General features: G+C 36.3%; 1 protein-coding gene across 7 annotated transcripts in view; it reads left to right on the top strand.

Moving 5' to 3' along the window:
* The window catches only part of MEMO1 (mediator of cell motility 1), a 123,359-nt gene that overhangs the window by 51,393 nt on the left and 58,297 nt on the right, over positions 1-13,669 (top strand). For 6 of the 7 annotated variants that reach the window (XR_013337237.1, XR_013337236.1, XR_013337238.1 and 3 more), the window contains exons 3-5: positions 2,792-2,834; positions 3,956-4,027; positions 12,427-12,495. Coding sequence is in view for 4 of the 7 variants with exons in the window: in XM_077772785.1 (XP_077628911.1) it covers positions 2,821-2,834; positions 3,956-4,027; positions 12,427-12,495 (155 nt within the window). In the remaining 3 variants the exon portion in view is untranslated. The remainder of the gene's footprint in view (positions 1-2,791; positions 2,835-3,955; positions 4,028-12,426; positions 12,496-13,669) is intronic. The other variant, XM_077772784.1, reaches the window with a different exon arrangement.

Here is a 13,669-nt window from a genome sequence, read left to right as displayed (position 1 = left end):
CCGGCAAAGTAGAAGAAGAGTTAAGTTTTGGCCTATGAAACTGGAGAGATAGAATTAGTTTTATAATGATAAGGGGCAAATAGAGGTAGAGGTGGAAGTGTTTTTGTGAGTCTAGGATTGTATTTTGACCATGTTAATGTTGAGATGCCTATCAGGTATCTGTAAGTGAAGATTTCAAATGGGCAGCTAGATATATGAATCTGGAGTACAGAGAAGAAGGGCCAAGTCTGTGTCGATATGTATATCACACTGAAAGTCTAAACAGCCTGTGGTTGCCTATCGAGTAAAATACAGAGAAGAGGTTCAAAGACTTAAGCCCTTTAGGTAAGCTAATTTCATTTAGAGATCAGGATAGAGATGAGCATTTGCAAAGGAGATACTAAAGGAAGATCAATGGGGAAAACCAGGGGCAGGTGGTGTCTATAGGAGGCAAAATGGATGAAAAATGTGTCAGGGAGGAGAAAATGATCAGCTGTGTCAGATTCTATGCCAATAGGTCAAATATGATGAGGATTAAGAATTGATAATTGGTTGACAATATGGAGATCAATGGTGTCCTTGCGATATACAATTTCTGTGGAGTGGTAGGGATCAAAGCACAATCACACTGCTTTCAAGAAAGAATTGGAGAGGGAAATGAAGTGAGGATAGTTGGTTTTTTTGTTTTGTTTTGTTTTCTTTTTACACAAGCGTTTCTATAAATCAAGGAAATGGAGTGAATAATATGTTGTCAGGTGAGAATTTTTATTTAAGATGATGGATATTAATGTGTTTACGATATAGATGAAATGAATCTGGCAGAGAGAAAAATTGGTGCTGGGATGGGGGTAAGTTTGCATAATCCTTGATTGGGTAAGAATGGATTAATAATAATGTCTTTATAGTAACTCATGACATAGGTTCTATTGTCATTCTCATTACTTTGCTGGTATTTGAGTAATTGTATGCCCCCTTCCTAGTTAAAACTTGTTCTAAATATGCGAGCTGTGCTAAATGAACATATAATTAAGTTGGGGTTAGTTATTCATGAAAATGTTACTAGACTGGTTTCGTTTTTATAGTTAGCTTTAAGTTGAAATTGGCAATAGCCTGGGAAATGAAATTTTTTAGTTTAAGTTACAAATATATTGATTTGGAAAAGATTTCCTGCTTACCTTAGGTTTTAAAATGGATATTTGAAAATAGTTTTTGCTTTGATGTGGATGTTTCTGTTATATAGTGACTTTGTAGTTATTTTTATGCAGATATAATGAAATTTCCATTTTGTTAACATGAAGACTTTAAATATAGTCACGCTTATCTTATTATATGGCTTCTAGAAGTAATTATTTTCCTTTCCAGATTTTTTTTAAGTTTATTTATTTATTTTTGAGAGAGAGACAGAGTGCAAGTGAGAGAGGGGCAGAGAGAGAAGGAGAGCGAGAATCCCAAGCAGGCTCCCCCATGGCCAGCACAGAGCCCGATGCAAGGCTTGATCTCATGAACCGTGTGATCATGACCTGAGCTGAAATCAAGAGTTGGATGCTTAGCCAATTGAACCACACAGGTGCCCACAGAAATTTTCTTTTTTTTCTTTTAAGATAGAAAAACAACAAATATATTTTTTAATGTTTTATTTATTCCTGAGAGAGAGAGAGACACACACACACACACACACACACACACACACACACACACAGCATGAACAGGGGAGGGACAGAGAGAGAGGGAGACACAGAATCTGAAGCAGGCTCCAGGCTCTGAGCTAGCTGTCAGCACAGAGCCCGACACGGGGCTTGAACCCACGAACAGTGAGATCATGGCCTGAGCCGAAGTCAGACACTTAACTGACTGAGACACCCAGGCGCCCCAAATATTTTGTTGTTATATAGACACAAAATCATCTTTGTTAAGAACATGCTTATCTAGTAATTAGAAAACGTAAAAATTTTAGATCTCTACTCTTATTTTAAAACAAGTCTATAAAAAAAATTCATTTTTTTTTCTTGAGGTTTTATTTTTAAGTATCCTCTGCACCCAACATTGGGCTCGAACTTGCAACCCTAAGATCAAGAGTTGCATGCTCTACCGACTGAGCCAGCCAGGTGTCCCTAAAAAAGTTCTTAAGCTTTTAATAAAATCTAGCTTTTCTTAGATTTTGCCTTCATTGGCATAAATTGTGTAAGAGGAGCCTTAAAAACAAACAAACAAAACCCAACTCAGAACCTGGTTAGCACACTTTTAACAGTGGTGAAACAGGGGCGCCTGGGTAGTTCAGTCGGTTAAGCGTCCGACTTCAGCTCAGGTAATGATCTTACAGTCATGGGTTTGAGCTCCACGTCAGGCTCTGTGCTTATCGATAGCTAGCTCAGAGCCTGGAGCCTGTCTTCAGATTCTGTGTCTCCCTCTCTCTCTGACCCTCCCCTGCTCATGCTTTCTGTATCTCTCTCTCAAAAATAAATAAAACATTAAAAAATTTTTTTTAAAAAGTGCTGAAACAGATTGCTCATTTGTATATTGATGTAGATTAAATAGAATGATACTGTTAAAGAATAAATATTTACCTATAAATCTTAGTGATTTTAATCCATATGACATATAGCAGGCACAGCTGGGGGATTCAAAACAATTTAATTTGATTTAAAAATATCCTTTGGTTGAATTTAGGACTACCTTACTTATCTTGAGGTGCAGGAACCAGTGTGTTGCCCAGGGATATATACTGAAATGATCTCATGGACTAGGAGTTCCAAAAGCCATCCTACCATGACTGCCAGACACCTTGATGCCAAAATTGTTGTTTATCTTGCAGTATGCAGGAATATCTCAGGAACCCTTAGAATGGAACTGTACAGGTATGCATCACTTAAGAAACCTCTGTTGAATAGAAAAATATAATCAGATAATTGGGGAGGTTACTTACACAAGTAAGGGGGCTTAATTACACAATTAAGCAGATATTGTGGATATTGATGCACTCTTCATGTATTTAAACTAGAGTTTGATGTGTTAGTAGTTAAGCAGGTAGAAGTAGTATGGAGTAAAGGGTACTTTCAGTTTTCACTGTGCACCTGTTTTTATTGTTTGACTTTTTTATACTGTGTGCGTGTATTACTTTTAATACAAAAGCAAGTTTAAAAATTTTAAAAAGCTGAGAAACATTTGTAAAGAAGACCAGTTTACATATGGTGAAGCATACCTGTTGAGCTCTCCCAGTGTATATCATGAGACAATGAATCTTCATAAATCATGAAGTTCATTTAAGTTACTGGAGATGTGCAACTTGTTTATTTCTAGTCCTTGTTTATTTTAAGCAGTAGGTTATTCATAGCAGTATCTCAGGTCCCGTATATTTTAGCAGTCAAACAATCTAGACATGGAACATTGTGGTCAGTTTATTCTTATTTGACTTGGACAACTTGAGCACATTTTCTTAGTTCATAGTATTGTTTACTGAATACTTGTAAGATTCCATTTTGCAAAAATAAATATTCTGAATAATGCCTTTCTAACCTGGACATTTTGAGATGTAATCATCTAATTAAAAACATTTTTTTAGTGTTTATTTCTTTTTGACAGAAAGAGAGTGGGAGAGGGCAAGAGAGAGAGGTAGAGAGAGAATCCCAAGCAGGACTCAACTCATAATCAATGAGATCATGACCTGAGCTGAAGTCAAGAGTCAGACGCTTAATAACCGACTGAGCCACACAGGTGCCCCTCATCTAATATTTTTTATGAAGCAGTAATCTTGAGGACTTTTGAAAATTGCCTATGAGAATAAAAAATAAAAGATGAGATTCAGTGAAGTGAAATGGAGAGTAGTGATGTGAGGCTGCTGCTTATGGAAGCTGTTTAGAGCCAGTTGTTCAGGGTAATCCCATATGCTCACAAGTGTTTTTAAATTTAGTTTCCAGCTTTCTAGATCATAGCTTTAGTAGATCTTACTGACTTTTTTTTTTTTTTTTTATTGCTGTAGGAGATCATGTTATCTGGTCCAATCTTCTCATTCCATCTGGTCCAATCTTTTTATTTTGCATTTTTGCTGCTAGTAAGTAGAACTAGACAATAAGAACCTGATTTTGTTGAATCCAATTTTTTTTTAATTGTTCTCCATATCCTCTGATGAAAAGCCTCTCGTAGAATACGTGGTACGCTCTTACGCTCTTGGCATTCACACTTGATGCTATTCACCTATAAACTTGAAGGTTTCAGAATGAATAAGTGAAAGTCCATGTCCTATAGTAATTGGCAATTTTCCTCACATAGGAATTTAAAATATACCCACGATGCAAGGTTGCTGTGTGTGAAACTGTCACTTAACCAGTGAATGACCATGGACAGTAGCCTTGCATCTTCATTTGATTGCAGCTCTGTGAGGGGACACAGAAATTCTGGAAGGTGAGGAGGTGCACTGGGGATGGAAAGGGTTTGCTATGTAGGAACAAGGACAGGAGCAGAAGTACTCTGTGTTATGAGAAGGATCAGTTTTTAGAGGTATGGTTTTAGTCTAATGAGAAATGATAGGTATTAAAGTATAAATTTGTGTTTGCTTTCATCAGGTTACACTGGGAACCAGAGTGACCTGGAAAAGTGAGCAGGGATGACTTTGCTTTAAGTTTTTAATAGCTTGTGAAAGAAAGACTGATTGGGACATACTTTTACAATGTAAATTCAAATATCTGTAGAGCTTACATTTTCTTTTTTTAATTTTGAATATTTATTTATTTTTGAGAATACAAGCTGGGGAGGGCCCCACTGGGAGGGAGACAGAAAATCTGATGTGGGCTCCAGGCTCTGAGCTGTCAGTGCAGAGCTTAACATGAGGCTTGAACCCAGTAACTGTGAGACCATGACCTGAGCCAAAGTTGAATGGTTAACCAACTAAGCTACCCAGGCGCCCCTGTAGAGCTCAAATTTTCATTGCTCTTCTGACTATTCACAAAAGAAAAACCCTTAGCTGTTCCCTTAGTGAAGCCTCTTTTATTATGAATGATCTCTTAATGAAACTTTGTTTCCATATGTATGTGGAATCATGGATTCTTTTAGCAAAAGAAGGGAGTAAGAGCAGAGAATCAGCAGTGAGATTTGATGATTGTTACCGCGGCTCTCTTCCTTACCATGTGTCTGGTCCAGGATAAAGGAAAGTACTAGAAATTCTTTTCTCTGGTTATGATCTTGGTCCTTTTCTGAAGTAGAGTTTCTCATGATGTGGGTTAAGAGGGATTGTACACTTAATGATTTTTTTAAAAATACTCTGCAGTGTATTCTCTATTCAAGGTAAGACTCTTCTTCTCTTTTTACGACTGTTTTGTCTTCTAGCAGACTTTTAAGCCCTCAACTTGAAAATCTGAAACTATGAAGTTTGAGTTCTACTATAAAGCATACTTACCTCAGATAATCACGTTTTCACAATCACCCATCTTCCCTACAGAATTATAGGATATATGGTATTCTTCCAAATTTTAGGGTTGTTGATTTTCCTACACCATGGAAACATTCCCTTCTTTCTTAACATATGTAAAGGTCTCTTATGGTGGTAAAGGATGGATTCTGGAGCTCTACTGCCTGCCTTTAAGTCCTGATGTGGCCACTTACTATTTGTGTGACCTTGGGAAACTTTCTTAACCTCTCTGCTTTAATTTTTTCATCTGTAAAAGAAAAATAATAATTCCTATCTCATAGGGTTGGTGTGAGGATTAAGTGAATTACTGCCTTGACTTACATCCATGAGTGACACATAGTAAGCTTTGAGTAAATGTTATTATCATTATCATAATTATTCTCTTCCTTCTTGTTTTCATTCCCCTGTACCTCTTTGGTCACTAAGATAAGTTACTTTTTCTTTTTATATGCTAGATCATTCATGTCTCATTTCCCACTGGCACTGAGACCGTTCTAGACCATGACATTACTACCTCAGGCCAAATTTTCAAGGGAGAGTCATTTAACATTTCTTGCCTCTGATCTCATATTTTTCAGTTCTAGACTACTAACAGTTTTGTATTGTCACTGCACTGCTCCAGAGAGTACAGCAGTTTTTCAGTAACTTGTTTTATCAAGCCCAGACTCCTCTGTCTGTGGCTTAAAATTACTTCTTGTTCCACTCAGGCCAGTCTCATATTTTCTCACCTACATCATGCATTTGGGGCATTTGCTCACGTTCCTCCTTCACCTTTTATGTTCTTCCTTTGTGCCTTTATTTCTTTACTCTTATTATTATTTCTGTCCTACCTATACTTCAAGAATCCAGTGTATCTAAGACAACTTTCTGGCTTTTAAGAACTGTGCTTAGGGAGGAACAGGATTGATAAAACTGGGAGAGACTCACACTGGAAAGACAGACTGAGAAATTAGTCAGGGCCTTTAAATTGAAGAATGGCAAATAGAAATTAAAGTCTGAAAAGCAGATCTAAGATGGATTAATTTAAAGTATAAGGATTGGGATCTGGAGGGATGGGGTATGAGTGACAATTGAGAACAATGCAGTATTGAAAATAAGAGATATTATTCTGATTTGAGACAGACCAGAACAGATTCTGATGGATCAAATAGCTTTTAAGGTCCACAAGGCTAGGCAAGATAGCATATTTCTGAATTGACAAGGGAGAGCCAGTAATGTTAAGATCAGGAATAGCTGTTAGGAATCTGAAGTAGTCTGTATTGGGGTATTGAGTACTGGAAGATTGGGGACAAAATTGGAAAAAATTGAGTCCCTGGTTAGGCTAGAATATCAAAATCAGCAAGACTGAATGCCCTGAGCCATAGAACAACTTACATTTCTTCTGGCTAAGATTAGAACTGGGTTGTGAGAATATTGCTATACTGAAGCAACTTGATAGGCTCTCTTGCCAGAGGTATACAGATAGAGTGATACCATAAACCCAACCAATAAAATCTTCAGTGATTTCAGTGTGCTTAGTGTAGGTCCCATATTACTTAACTCCTGATTAAGCACACTACTATCCTATATTGCTGTGATTGACTTATGTGACTCTCTTTTTCTCCATTCATATCTTAAGTTAGATCAGGTGATGACCCTTTTTAAAACAGAGCTCTATTGTGGTAGGATTAACGTGTAGCTGCATATATTTAAAGTGTACAATTGGATACATTTGAAATATGTATATAGCTGTGAAACCATCACAATTAAGATAATGAACATACTCATCATCCTCAAGTTTCCTTGTGCCCTTTTGTAATTCGCCCCTTCTGTACCTCTCTGCCTCTCCTTTCTACCCACATCCATTGACTTACTCTTTGTTGCTATAGAGTAGAGGTTTTTTTAGTGTAATTATATAGTATGAACTCTTTTTGTTGGCGTCTCTCAGCATATTTCTTTTTTTCACCATCTTTTCAAGTATAATTATTTCCAAGCGTATCAATAGTTCATTCCTTTCTGTTGCTAAAGAGTATTCTATTATATGACTATACTTATATGACTATACCTCCATTTTTTTGGTTTCTTTTTGTTTTTTATTTTTTTTAATGCTTATTTATTTTTGAGAGAGAGAGAAAAAACACGTGAGCAGGGGAGGGGCAGAGAGAGAGAGGGAGACACAGAATCAGAAGCAGGCTCCAAGCTCTGAGCTGTCAGCACAGAGCTCAACGTGGGGCTCAAACTCACAAACCGCAAGATCGTGACCTGATCCAAAGTGGGACACTTAACCAACTGAACCATCCAGGCACCTCTGTACGTCCATTTGTTTATCCATTCATCTTTTGAGGAATTTGGTTGTTTCTAGTTTTTGGCTGTTGCAGATAAAGCTGGGATGAACATTTGTGTACGAATCTTTGTGGTTATGATGCTTTCATTTTTCTTAGGAGTGGAAAGCTGGGTCAAATGGTAGGAGTATATTTAATTTTTTAAGAAATTGCCAAACTGTTTTCAAAAGTGGGTATAACATTTTACATTTCCACAAGTATACTTTGAGTTTCACTTCTACATCCTTTTTTTTTTTTACAAGTAGTTTATTGTCAAATTAGTTTCCACATAACACCCAGTGCTCATCCCCACAAGTGCCCTCCTCCATGCCCGTCTCCCCTCCCCCCCACATCCATCAGTCCTCAGTTTTTGTCAGCATTCAAGAGTCTCTCATGGTTTGCCTCTCTCCCTTTCCCCCACCATTTCCCCCCTTCTTCTCCCCCTTGTTCCTCCGTTAAGTTCCTCCTAATCCTCCTATTCGTGCAAACATATGATATTTGTCCTTCTCTGCCTGACTTATTTCGCTCAGCATAACACCCTCAAGGTCCATCCATGTTGCTACACATGGCCAGATTTCATTGTTTCTCATTGCCATGTAGTATTCCATCGTATAGATAAACCACATCTTCTTGATCCATTCGTCCGTTGATGGACACTTAGGCTCTTTCCATGTTTTGGCTATTGTGGAGAGTGCTGCTATGAACATTGGGGTACATGTGCTCCTATGCCTCAGCATTTCTGTATCCCTTGGGTAAATTCCTAGCAGTGCTATTGCTGGGTCATAGGGGAGTTCTATTGTTAGTTTCCTGAGGAACCTCCACACTGTTTTCCAGAGGGGCTGTACCAGTTTACATTCCCACCAACAGTGTAGGAGGGTGCCCGTTTCTCCACATCCTCGCCAGCATCTAGAGTTCTCTGATTTGCTCATTTTAGCCACTCTGACTGGCGTGAGGTGGTATCTCCGTGTGGTTTTGATTTGTATTTCCCTGATGAGGGATGCTGAGCATCGTTTCATGTGTCTGTTGGCCATCTGGATGTCCTCTTTGGAGAAGTCACTTCTGCATCCTTAACATACATGTTATGGTCACTTTTTTTAGTTTTAGTTCTTCTACTGTGTGTTTAGTGGTACCTTTTTGTAGTTTTAATTTACCTTTCCATAGTGACTAAATGATGTTGAGCGTTCTTTTGTGTGCTTATTTGCCATCCTTGTGTATTCTGTGATGAAATATTTATTCCTATCTTTTCCTGTTAAAAAAATTGTGGTAAAATATATGTAACATAAAATTTACCATCGTAAGCATTTTTAGCCATTTATACAGTTTAGTAGCATTAAGTACATTCACATTGTTTTGCAACCAATCTTCACAACTCTTTTTGTCTTACAAAATGGTTACTTGTTTTAGGTATTGGGTTTGTTTTGAAATTTCTTTACATATTCAGATATAAATCCTTTATCAGATATATGCTTTATAAATATTTTCTCCTGGTCTGTGTTTTATCTTTTCAGTTTACCGTGTATCTTGAAATCAGCCATGGGCAGGAATGGTTTACTACATACTAATTAGCAAATTGCTATAAATCAGAACTTGATTTACTCTTTGTAATGGGTAAAATGTTAATAGTGCAGATTAAATTTAAAATTAGCTTGTGTCTGTAGCCTTTACATTATAAAAAGTATAATAGGGATGACGGGTGGCTCCTTCAGTTAAGCTTAAGCATCTGACTCAGCTCCAGTCACAGTCTCTTGGTTGGAGTTCAGAGACCTGCATCAGGCTCTGCTCCGGTAATGCGGAGCCCACTTAAAATTCTGTCTCCCCAACCCCCTCCCTCTCTCTCTTGAAAATAAACATTAAAAAAAAGTATAAGAAAGTATGGAAGGAAATACTCTTCCTAATATTTGAAAACTTACCTAATTGGCAGAGAAGTCATTCAAGTCCGGCATGTTTTCATTGTTCCACTCTTGTCAGTTGCAACCATTGCTTAGCTGTGGACAGAAGAATTCAGCAAAAATCAATGAAAGCATTCTGTAACAATCAATTGACTATGTGGAATTTGCAATTAAGAGAATTATGTATTTTTCACTATTTGTAAATTATGTGCAAATAGGTGCATATCCTTTTATTTCAGAAAAGTTTATGTTAAGCTTAAGTACATGTGCATACATTTTTTTTCTCTGCAGAGATAGTTGTTAAATATTTACCAGTATACCACTGGTCACACACTAATAGGTAGGCATTAGGGAAGTGTGTCATGTAACTTGAATGAGTTGAGAAAGAAAAATGAGATCAGAAAACAAAGTCATTTCATAGGTAATAAGAGAACCAAATCTAATTCTGAGACCAAGAGATGAAAGGGAAGAGTAGTAGGCAGAAAAAAAGTAAAGGCACATTACACAGAAAGCCACAGAAGTGAGTTATTTTCTTCTAGGAGTTTTATGGTTTCAGGTCTCCCAGTTAGGTCTTCATTCAACTTTGAATTTGTGGTCCAGTTTCATTCTTTTTGCATATAGCTGTCCAGTCTGTTGAAGAGACTGTCTTTTCCCCCATTGTTAATCGTTGCCTCCATTGTTGTAGATTAATTGACCATATAAGTGTGGGTTTATTTCCAGGCTTTCTCTTCCATTCCATTGATCTATTTTTTGTGCAAATACCATACTGTTTCGATTACTGCAGCTTTGTGATATATCTTGAAATCTGGGATTGTGATACCTTCAACTTTGCTCCTCCTTCTCAAGATTGTTATAACTATTCAGGGTCTTTTGTGGCACCATACAATTTTAGTATTATTTGTTCTAGTTCTGAAGGAAAATGCTCTTGGTATTTTGATAGAGATTGCATTGACTGTAGAAACATTTTTCTAGATATCTCTTTAGGCAAGGGAAACAAAAGCAAAAATAGACTATTTGGACTTCACCAAAACAAGCTTTTGCATAGCAGAAGAAAAGACAAAAGTCAGCCTACTGAATGAGAGAAGATATTTGGAAGTGATATATCCAAAATATATGAAGAACTTCCACAACTCAGGGGCTCCTGGGTGGCTTAGTTGGTTAAGCATCTGACTTGGGCTCAGGTCATGATCTCTGTGGTTCGTGAGTTTGAGCCCTACGTCAGGCTCTGTGCTGACAGTTCAGAGCCTGGAACCTACTTAGGATTCTGTCTGCCTCTCTCTGTCCCTCCCCCACTTGCACTTTGTCTCTTCTGTTTCTCAAAAATAAATAAATGTTACAAAAAATTAAAGGAACTTACACAACTCAGTACCAAAATCATCATCATCATCATCATCATCATCATCATCTGATTAAAAATAGGCAGAGGAGCTGAGTACACATTCTTCCAAAGAAGACATAAAGATGGCCAATAGACACATGGAAAGGTCCTTAATACCACTAATCATCATGGAAATGTAAATCAAAACCACGTTGAAAAATCACCTTACACCTGTCAGAGCAGCTAGAATCAGAAAGCCAAGAAAGAATAAGTGTTGGTGAGGATGTAGAGAAAAGGAAGCCTTTTGCACTGTTGGTAGGCATGCAAATTGATAGAGCCACTGTGGATCACTGAAGAATAGTATGGATGTTGTTCAAAAAAAATTAAAAGTAGAATTACCACATGTTCCAGTAGTTCCACTACTTGGTATTTACCCAAAGAGAATGAAAACACTTATTTGAAAAGATACATGCATCCCTATGTTTACTGCAACATTATTTACAATAGCCAAGATATGGAAACAACCCAAGTGTCCATCAATAGATGAATGGATAAAGAAGATGTGAGACACACACAGAGGAATATTACTCAACCATTAAAAAGAATGAGATCTTGCCATTTGCAACAGCATGGATGGACTTAGAGGGTGTAATACTAAGTGAAATCAGAAAGAGAAAGTCAAATATTTTACTCCTGTGTAAAATTTAAAATTAAAATGAACAAACAGAGGAATAAAGAGATAAACAAAAAAACAGCCTGTTAAATACAGAGAACAAACTGGTGGTTGCCAGAGGGGTGTGAGGTGATGGATGAAATACATAAGGGATTAAGAGTATATACTTCTTGATGAGCATAGAGAAATGAATAGAATTGTTGAGTCATATATTATATACCTGAAATTAATGTAACACTGTTATAAGAAACCGTAAGAGAGTATTAACTACAGAGAACAAACTGAGGTTGCTGGAGGTTTTGGGAGTGGGAGATGGGATAAATGAGTAATGGGCATTAAGGAGGGCACTTGTGATAAGACTGGGTGTTGTATATGAATGATGAGTCACTGAATTGTACTCCTGAAGCCAATATTACACTATATGTTAACTACTAGAATTTCATAAAAATTTGAAAAAATTGTTTAAGAAATTTGAAAAAGATGAGTTATCATTGTAGGATATTTGATTTGGTCTGATTTGACCTGCGCTTGGTCTTACCATTATGTAATAGTCTGCTAATGATATTGAAGAGGAATGTTAAAAACTCTATTAGTATTACATTAGCAACTTCAAGTATGCCTTGAATATCTAAATTTAATTGTCCTTTAGACCAAAAATGCTACAAAATATTTTTTAAAATTTAAAATTGGAACATAAAGCAATTATGTGTTCTCTGTTGTCTTCTAGAGTTTGCATCATTAGCTTGTTGCTTTTACTCAATTCTGTTATGTTTACCATAGTTTTATTTCTTTCAAAAAGTTTTTTCTTTTCAGAATTCTTGATTTTGAAACTGATGCTTAAGTTTAAAAAATATTTTGTTTTGTAGCCATGCAGGATATACGTACTGTGGGTCTTGTGCTGCTCATGCTTACAAACAAGTGGACCCATCCATTACGTAAGTAATACACGGTTTTGTTTAAGTGGGAGAAGATTGGGAATTACATCATAGCTGCTCCATCACAGAAGTAATTTGCTTCTGCATGCTTACTGTCATATACTTGATTTCATTCGGAATTTGACTTTTTATCTAATACTTTATATAGGTTATGAGAAGCTTTCATACTGTTTTTCACTGAACATTTCATTTTAACTTTTCCTTTTGTTGGTAAATGTTTAGTTCTGGAGCTGTTAGAAGGTTAAATAGTTTGGTTTTTAAAGTTTTCTTTGAAAACCCAGGAGATGAGCATCTTTAAGAAGAATGCAGAGTACTTTGTTCTATGTTAATCATTTTGTAATTTAAAATTATTTACTGTACTTGTGGTTAATGAAAGAAAATAATATTTCACTGACAAGATGAAGTAGCGGACTTATTTTAGAATCTGACTGTACTTAATGTACGTTGTTTGAAGCATGTTAGCTCTTAGTAATTCAGTGAGAGCTCTGAAATTAGCTTTAAATTTTTTTCTGGCAAATTGAGACTTACAAAGCAATACACTATGGTCTAAAATAAGAAATTTGTGAACTTTGAAAAGCTTCTGCTAGATATAGTTACCCAAATTACTTTAATTTGCTGACTAGCTTTATTTAAATAGTTAAATTCACAAATGTGAACCGATATCAGGCTCCAGTCTGTATGCTAGTTATACATACACTCTACAAATAGGTAAAGTTGGTTACCTTCCTTCTGTCAAATGTTGATTGCTAGGTTTGAGTTGTGCTAGTGGAGATGGAGCATAATCTTTCCAAGGAAGTAGCTCACAGCAGTGGTGAGTTTATAAAAAAAGTCTCACCCCACAGCCTATTCCTTTGCCTTTGAGCAATTTGTTCAAAAGAGATGTTCTTTTTTGTTTTTATGTAGTGCTCTGCACATTGTATTATATGTTTGTTGGAAATTATTTTTCATTTTTCATAATAAATAAAATGATAATGTTGCCAAATTGATGATGTTTTGGTTAGCCCTCTCTCATTTATGTTTGAGGAGTGTCTTTAACTTAAAATATTTAATACATATTTAATAATCAATTTTAACTAATGTATTTCATTTGGGTTTTTTTTATTGTTGCCTAGTATTTTTTTTTTTTTTTTTTTTTTCCAAATAGTTTTTTTTAAAATTTTTTTCCCCTCTTAAT

This window comes from Crocuta crocuta, unplaced genomic scaffold, assembly GCF_008692635.1.
Source record: "Crocuta crocuta isolate KB4526 unplaced genomic scaffold, BGI_CrCroc_1.0 scaffold363, whole genome shotgun sequence".
Classification (NCBI taxonomy): domain Eukaryota; kingdom Metazoa; phylum Chordata; class Mammalia; order Carnivora; family Hyaenidae; genus Crocuta; species Crocuta crocuta.
Note: the sequence above shows the minus strand (reverse complement) of the source record. Positions and strands in the feature narration are given on the sequence as shown.